Source organism: Vigna radiata, chromosome 1 (genome assembly GCF_000741045.1).
Source record: "Vigna radiata var. radiata cultivar VC1973A chromosome 1, Vradiata_ver6, whole genome shotgun sequence".
Lineage (NCBI taxonomy): Eukaryota > Viridiplantae > Streptophyta > Magnoliopsida > Fabales > Fabaceae > Vigna > Vigna radiata.
Window position 1 is genome coordinate 24,556,585 of NC_028351.1, and position 9,196 is coordinate 24,565,780.

At 35.1% G+C, this 9,196-nt stretch overlaps 1 protein-coding gene across 1 annotated transcript; it reads right to left on the minus strand.

Annotated features, from left to right (window-relative positions):
• Window positions 1-313: 313 nt before the first annotated feature.
• Window positions 314-8,945, minus strand: LOC106770139 (cellulose synthase A catalytic subunit 2 [UDP-forming]). Its single transcript, XM_014655966.2, has 14 exons — window positions 8,393-8,945; window positions 7,440-7,635; window positions 6,932-7,155; window positions 6,724-6,826; window positions 6,180-6,351; window positions 4,383-4,649; window positions 3,949-4,294; window positions 3,386-3,523; window positions 3,154-3,279; window positions 2,837-3,049; window positions 2,459-2,729; window positions 2,060-2,256; window positions 1,621-1,971; window positions 314-1,291 (listed from the first exon to the last, which is right to left on the minus strand). The coding sequence occupies exons 1-14, from the start codon at window positions 8,471-8,473 to the stop codon at window positions 710-712; spliced, it is 3,267 nt and encodes a 1,088-aa protein (XP_014511452.1). The 5' UTR covers window positions 8,474-8,945; the 3' UTR covers window positions 314-709.
• Window positions 8,946-9,196: the final 251 nt, after the last annotated feature.

The following is a 9,196-nucleotide window of genomic DNA, read 5'->3' on the forward strand; positions in this document are numbered from 1 at the left end:
AAAATTACTTTAAAATCAATAATAATAATTATAAATACTACTATAAGTCAATAATATTAAAAAAATATTGTGAAAGAATTATTATTTTTTTTCTCATCTGTTTTAATGTGTAATATGAACTAAGCTAAACACTTTATTAACCCATCTTTTCATGCATTCATCTCATGCCCCATAGGAGGAAAATGCGAGATTTGAAAGAAAGAAAAAATGTTTTAAGGCAAATGGAAGGATATACAAAAATTGGTTGAAAAATTCAAGATCAGCTCATTGCACAAATCTAAACTTAGCTTTGCATTATTTTCAAGATACTATGTGAAATTGGAAATACTATACAATGTAGATGTTTTATTCACTTGGTGCAACAGTCTAAAAACCAACCATAGATCCCACTTTTTATAAGGGATTTCAAACACATGAGAACACTTATGATTACAAATATGAGATGCCTTATTCGGAAAGAAGTTATAAATTACATCTCACCTGTGATTTCAGACTAATTTCGATAATGCACATGTATAAAAAGAATAATGAAACCTTTCAAAACATGTTGTATCTACAAACACCCGCCACAAATAACTTTGTTTTTCGGTGGCAGCTCTCACCAGCAGATAGTACTGCATTCAGAAACGTGTCTTTGTCCAAAAATTCATGCATGTTGCGGGACTAATCTGTGTAAAACATCAAACCATGTCTTCCATCTTTTGTTACCTCAGTCACACTTCAACCCACAAATTTCAAGCACAATATCATTTTTTGCCAAAAATGGGTTGATCCTCACCCAAAGCAGTGTTAAGATCGAAGCCAGAAGAATGGCCCAGACCAAGATGATGGTAGGAACACCTTCCTGTTTTCCCATGACACCCTTGAGGAAAGGATAAAGATGGACAATGACCCAAAGGGCAAAAAATAGCCTTCCAAACAAAGGACCCCATGAATCATAGCCATTGTTTATAGCATCTGACACACCAACAATGACTCCAATTATGTTTATGATTAGTAGGGTCAAGGGAGGGATCAACAAAGATGTCCATTTGAAGATGTAGAGTTCAGCAAAGTCTCCATCATCTGCAGCTTTGGATGTGACAGTGAAGTTTGTGTTAACTCCTGCAAGAACTTTGAGCAAACCCTGAACCAGAGCAAACAGATGTGAGGAGGCTCCACCAATAACCCAGAACTGCTCATTCCTCCACCAGTCATGTATACCAACACCTCCCCACTGCATTTCCAGGATGCCAGTTGCAGCTATAGAGATGAACAGAGCCATGAAAATGATACTGGCATAGTTACTTATCTGAGAACAATATAATAAAGCATTAGTCCAAAACACCATAAACTTCATCACATTCTATTTCATTGTTTAAAACAATTCTTGAATTTGGTGTGAGCACTATACATTCCTATAGGCTATAGGTACACCTAATCAAAAGTTTGAGATAATATTAAAATAACTTTGTAGCACGCACTTTACTACAGACCATATTAATTATGATTTTTATACATCTTCAGCATATGTTTGGTTGTGCCTATAGGCACTGTATGTAAATTATGCAAAAGTTACTCCTATGTTTATGTATCCCTACCTAAGACATAAATTGTAAAAGTTGAAAAAATTAATCCTACCTCAGGGACAATGAATTTCCCAGTGAGCAGACAGACAGCTGGTAAGGCACAGTAGGCAATTAAGGGAATTGAAGTCAGAGGATAAACAACCGAGTTTATGTAAGAGAACCGTTCCAGCGACTTCAAGCCACCACCATAACCATACCATATAGGACAATGCCTACTGAAAAAGATCTCAACAGATCCAAGAGCCCATCGAAGAACTTGATGCAGACGATCTGAGAGATTTATAGGAGCTGAACCCTTGAAAGCAGGCCTTTTGGGCATGCAGTAAACAGATCTCCAACCATGGCAATGCATCTTGAAACCTGTTAAAATATCTTCTGTAACTGAGCCATATATCCACCCAACCTGGAAAACAAATGTTGCAGCGGTCTAAATACAGTACACCATGGCTTAAAAGAGCTTCAAGGCCTTAAATCTGAAACAGATAGCATACCTCTTTCCCCCATTCTGTCTTATCCTCATAACCACAACTAATTACATGGATGGCTTCTTTCAATAGTGTGGCAGAACTTGCTGCTTTGGGAAGACCCCCATCTTCCATGAGTGTTGAAGCTATGAAAACAGATGATTGCCCATATTTCTTCTCAAACTTTTGTTGAGACATTAATAAGGACTTCTCGTTGTCAATTCCTGTGATAAGGGTTTCAAGATGACCACCAAATGCCATTATAAAACTAGTTAGTTGCCTCATAAGAATGCAGATATAATAAAAGTATATATTGTAATATAGAGCAAAGTTCAACTAAGTACATCTCAGAGAACTATTTAGAGTCTAAGAATGCATCTGTATATTTCCTAATGAAAAACAAGGCCAATTTGAGGCATTTCATACCTTCAATTCCCTCTTCAATATTTTCTAGTGCATGCATTTGCTTAGTATCATCCTTATTCTTTGTCATCTTTTTCATACTTGACTTTGATTTAATCTTTTTCTTCCTAGATCCACACAGACAGCAGCACCATTTAGGCCAACAGTTACATGTCTTCCTTGGTGGTTTCCTCGTAGCAGGAGCATCATATCCATAAAATGCCTGCCTCCTGAAGACACACCCAGTTCCCACATATATAGGTCCTTGGATGCCATCCAAACCTTTCATATTGATCTAATACATATTTAACAAATGTTAGCTTTTCCTTCATAGCAAACTAAAAGCTATATGTATATATGTATGTATATATGTTCAAACAACATCAGCAAATTCTTACTTACATCAAAGAATACAACATTGCGATTTGAGTATCTATCATTTCGATCAATCCCATCAAATCTTTGGGGAAACTGTACATAGCATATTTTTTTCCCTGATGTAGGATCCATCATGAAGCACATGGCTTCACGAAGGGCCTTACTGTTATTTATGTAGTGATCACAATCAACATTCAGTAGGTAAGGAGCATTTGTGATTATTGCTGAGACTCTCACCTTCACAATCAACCAACAAAAGTAACAGAAAAAATGTTAGAAGGAAAATGGAGACAAGAAAACTTCCAAAGCTTTCAGTTTTATAGTGAGAAAAGGGACTCTACCAAAGCATTCATAGCTCCAGCCTTTTTGTGGTGCTCATATCCAGGTCTTTTCTCACGGGACACGTACACAAGTCGAGGTAATTCATTGCCTTCAATGTCACGAACACCATTTTGTCCCAGGAAAACCTGAAGCAGATTACCAACATAGTACAGGTTATACAGAGTTGCCGTGTGGACACAACATTTTCAATCTACACAAAAAACCAAAATAACATCTTAACATTGTACTCACTTGTATCATTCCAGGATGATCTCTGACATTGTTCCCAGGCCATGGAGTACCATCCTGCATTGTCCAACCATCCTCAGGAACCTTCTGCGCCATTGCCACCAATGCATTAATCCTCACTTTGAACTCTTCATACTCCCTCTGTCAACACAAATGAGAAAAAAAAAATGCAACCAATTATTGGTTGAAGCCAAATAGAAGAAATGAAAGATGATAAACAACAAAACTTAGGTACAATTCTTCAGGTGTTTTCAACATTTATTCAATGAATTGGAATTCATCTCAGTAACTTTATTAATCTTTAATGCTAACCTTAACTATGTATATTTTCTAGTAGAACTTTAATTTTGATTGGAAAACACCAAAAGTAAATAAACAACTACATCTAAATTTTGTCCTAAAGTAAAACTCAATCATGATCAAAGAGAAGCCGAAGAAAAATAACTAAACTTTCCCCTGGCATAAACTATGTTTCTCAGTCAGTCATATTTCATGCAAAATTGAAGCCTGAAGTTTATGGCTTTTCCTTTGGGTCAGAAAATGACATGATAGGAACAATTTCAAACCTTAATGGCACGACGTTCTCTTATAAATGCTGCATCTACTTTATCCTTCAAGTAGTCAACCTTCTGTGCAAAATACCATTCTGGAGCCCGTGGTTCAATGCTGAACTTCTTGCAGAACGGAACCCATTTCCTTGCAAACTCAGAAGTCTCGGAGAGTGCTTCAAATGTAAGCATTGCAGCACCATCATCAGAGACATAACATGCAACCTTTTCCACTGGATAATCCACAGCAAGGATGGACAGAACTGTGTTTGCAGTTATAAGTGGAGGCTCTTTCATAGGATCCACTGTACTGACAAACACATCTATATCTGCTAACTGAGATGGTTTTCCTTCTTTCTCGTACCTGTGAAGTTGTAATTTGTAAAGAATTAACAAATAATGTCTTATGTCACACACACACATATAAGGAGAGGCAGACAAAGACCAAATACCTCAGAGATAAACGATCAAGATATGTTTCCCTCATAATTGGGCTCCATTTTGGGAATTGATCAAAAATCCATGACACAGCAAACCAGATTTCACAGATTACTGATGTGAGCCACAATGCATATGCATCATTGACAGGATGGAGAATTCTATAATGGAAAAAGAGGCCAAGAATGGCAATCCGGAGTACTATTATGATTCTGTATGGATTTATCCTGCTTGAACTAATTGGCAGCTTTCTCCAAAGTGGTTGTCTGCCTTCATCCATTCTGTCAACAGGAATTCAGATTAAATAATCATAAATTGAGCAGAAAGGAAAGTAAATAAACATAGCAAGAAAATATGAATGCAACAGGAATATTTTCAGTTGCTATGCAAAAAAAAAATGGATGCTATTGCTAATAGTTGTTGGAATTAGATGTTAGAAAGAAAAGAGACTTTTGTAAATTGTATATTTCTGTATTTATCAAAGAACAAGCAAGGTATACATATACCGAAAGGCACCCAAACTGCTATAAGAGAAAGCAGATTACTTAGTTTGTCTGACATTAGTGGATGGAGGAATGAAGAAAATTGTGTTCTTATCCTTAAAATAGATAAACAGAATTAGTTACTTGGTGGATTAAATCATTATAACATCTTCAAACACAGTGGAATAGAAGTACAAGTTCTGCTCAACTTTTTCTACTATTTCAAGAAGTTTGGTAAAGCAATTCATTTATAACGTAAAATTTTCTCTTGAAATACTTGTTTTCAGACACTTAGTAAAACCAACTTATCTTCTTCATTATTTTAATATGAAGATGTTAAGCTGGTAAAATATTAGTTGTTTATAATGAAGATTGATGACTGTTTACTTGATAATTAGATGAGAATTAATGCATTACTTTACGAGTGCAAGAAATATAGTGATTTTGGAAATATAGCTCTAAAAAATTTGTATAGGTTACCATTAGACCCTAGTCATATGTTATAGAGTAAACCTACATAATAATCCAACAAACAAATAGTTCTATTTAACTACTGTTTTTACCTAAATATATGCTTGGAGGATAAGAACAAATTTCTAGTCACTCCCCAATTACATATTACCATGACTATATGGCCAAATGTGGGTTTAACTTCTTATCAAGTATTAATGTGGTAAAAGTTATATCTATATCATGTTATTGTTAATTAAGTTCCATGAATGTGTACAGGAGATAAGATAAAAAAAAAAAAAAAAAAAAAAAAAAAAAAAAAAAAAAAAAAATCAACTTTAACCCATCCTCAGCTGTTCTAAAAGGGATGCACCAAATATTTTTTCACTCTATCTTTTTACATGTTATATAGTACGAACCACGAAGAAAGCCATAAAATATTAATTTTACAAAAATAAAATAAAACTTTCATCTCATCTAAATTTACATAAAATTATTAAATTTTACAAAAAAATAAATTTGTTGGAAAAATGTGAGTGAAGAGTATTGATTCAGTAAGTAAATTATAAAATCCCATTTTCTTAATCATATTTATTTAAATTGTCATAAATATAGAAAAATATTGAAAAGCAAATATTAAAAATAATTCTATTTTTCTTATTACTAGCTGACATTTTCAGTTCAACATTTAGCTGTTTGAAAGAGCCAAAATAAGTTGGACATGCTCCAAGATTGAAGCAGCCAATTTTGGCTTTAAATAAGTTGAAATACCTTTAAAGTTAAAGTTGACAGATGAGAACCCCAAATAAAACCAGCAAGTTTTATGAATAACTTTCAATGAATGAATTATAAGAATAGGAATTAGACAGTAACACCTACTTTGGCAAGTCAGGATCATCCAGCTCATCAGTATCCTTGCCCCCTTCATGCCTAACCACCTGAAGTTTTTCACTTTGCTTTTTCTTCCAATCCTCCATCCTTTCCTTCCATGCAACACTTCCATATCCATAAACTGCTATGTCCTTTTTAGGATCCATAGGTCTAGGTTGAACTGCATCAACAACATTAATTGCCACATTAAATAAGGACAGGGCCACCTAGAAGCAGCAGTCTCAATGTGCACATGCAACCAACACAAAAAAATGTTATAATAGCTTGGTGTAGTTAACTACTTTAAGTACACCCTCATATTTCATCTGGGTAATTTATATAACAGGTACTGTTGGTGGTGGTGGTGGTGTTCTCTGATCAGATAGAAGTTTACCTAAAGTTAGTATAATAAATTATTAAAGGTCAATGCAAAATTACCTTGGTAAAACTCCAATTCTGATTGGAGAACAGCACCAACAGCACCTTTGGAATTACATGCAAGTTTTGTACCTTAAATAATTGCTACTATGTTTTGCCTAATAAAATTACTTACCAGGCACAGATGAATCAGGAAAAGGCATAGGATAAATCCGTTTTCCTCGAGCCATGAATGGAGGAAGAATAAGTGCATGTTTATCAGCAGAAATTCCCACATCCTTAATTGAAAAACAATTATTATGACAAATAGGATCAAAAAGTAGTATTGTATAGTAAAATTCAGAAAAAAAGAAAAGAGACACAAGTGATGAAAATGAACTGACCTCTTGACCATATGTCAGTAGAGGGATCTCAGAAGCCACAGAAGCTGCATCAAACTCTGATGGTGTGTGGACTGAACCATTGACTGAACCATAGTTAAGGCGTGTAGAGAACATGGACTCAGACATGTGAGGATGATCTCGCCTAAGATTGCCTCCAATATCAAACTCGCTTTCCAAATCATCAGTGTCATCCTCTTCTTCATCACCCAAAACTCTAGCACTGCCTGATATCAGTTGCAGTGTTAGCCAAATCTAGCATCAGATTATGGTAACAACACACTGTATATTGTTGGTTAAAATTCATTGAAAACTGTAAAACACATTAAATAAGTGAGACCTACAAATTATATAATTCTAATAAATTTCAGTCAACAATAAATAAAAAAAAAAAAACATTAAAGTCATGCCATAATCATTCTTCAACATAACAAAGGCTAAAATAAGGTGAGAAAGAAACATAAACAGACACAAAAAAGATCAGAGTTAAAGTTGGTTGAAGCTTCTTCACCTCTGATGCGCTTATATCTTGTTTTACACTGAGGACAAACTTGGTTACCCTCTCTTCTTTCATACTCGTAGCACGGTCTGCACACAGGGAATGCACATTCATTGCAAGCAACAAATGGCTCCCCGTTCACCGTAACCTCCAACTCATCCCCACAGATCTGACAAATTTGACCACTTAATTCTGTGACAGCAGTCACCTGCAAATAACAGTGATGATGCTAACATTGATCAGATCAGGAAAATTGGATGGTAATGTACTTTATAAGAAGATGAAAGTCAGTTTTTTTATTTCTAAAATGGTGAACATGACCTTTATTACTTAAAATAAGCAGCATCAAAGTTTATGACTTCCATGCAAAAAATTCAAAAGCTCTGAAATTGATAAAACGTGGCAAGAAAAAATAATAAGAAGCAGGGGGAGAACAGAAAAATGACCAAGTTGAATGAACTCAAGTTATTCAAACTTAGATTGGTGAGAAAAGTGTTTTTCTTTTCTTTTCCAGTTTCTTTCAGCTGAAGCTGGGGAGAGACTAACTGAAAAGAGTTTGGATGGGAAAATTTTCCACAATTAACACAAACAAAATTGAAGTCCCCATCCCCAAGAGAGAGAGAAATAGCTTATTTATTTCAGCTTGAAACTCTCATTGTGCTTAAAAGAAGACATTTTGGAAAACCATTTCTAAAAGAAAAAATTCAAAAGGAACCAAATACCCTTAGGAATGAAATGAAGGACTCAAAATGGAAAGACAACCCAATTGGGTCAAAAAATCAGCATGGAAATCCAAAAAAGAAAAGACCCCAATGGGGAATTTGCTTCTTCAAACTCCTGACGTGGCTTTGTGAGATGAGTCGAAGAATAAGGACAAAACTCAGAAAAGAGACTCTGTTTTGAAGACCATGTGAATTCAAAATCTTCAGAGGAACTGAGAAATCAGAGAAATAGAGACCACTCACTCTTGCAGTCTCATCAGCATTGATAAGAACAAACTCATTCCTGTTATGAGACCCTGCAATCAGTCTCCCTTTGGTGTCCATAGAACTGTTGACTCACTCAACACCAAAATCCCCAGATACCAAATACTCCACTCACAAACCTCCCTTCTTAGCTTCTTCCAAGTTCATAGTGAAAGAAAGAAGCAAATATAGAAAGGCTATCAAACTAAGAGTGAAACCGAAGAAAGCTGCTTCCTTTGGAGGGCATAGTACATGAAATGATTCTTTTCTTGAGCAGCCCGGTTTTGTAACAGATGGGGTGCCAGGTTGCTACTAGTACTACAAACTACTCTCTCTCATTTGTGAAAGGCAGAAGCTTGCAGCATTATAAGCAAACACATCACAAAAGGGTTACATAAAGTGACAAGAAATGTGAGTGTAGAAGAAAGAAAGAGAAAGGAGGAAAAGGGGAAAGAGAATATATCAAAGCAAGCACGGGTTGGAAATTCAACAGAGATGAGATGAGACAGGGTCAGAGACAAAGAGAGACAATGTGGGAGTGTGTTGCTTTGTACGTGTATGTATATGTGTTTGTGCTTGTGTGCAATGCGAAGTAATAGTAGTAGTTGGATCCATAATTATTTTCCCTAATAATACACTAGATTGCTATCTACATTATAAGTTATGCTTTTGTTTTGCCTACTAATTATTAAGCAATGTTAGCTGTAACTCTGTGTATTGTGTAAGTCTGCATTAATTGGTATATAATTTTGTGGGAGTAACTTTCACAAAAAAATAATTTTTAATTGTTGTGATTTGATATAT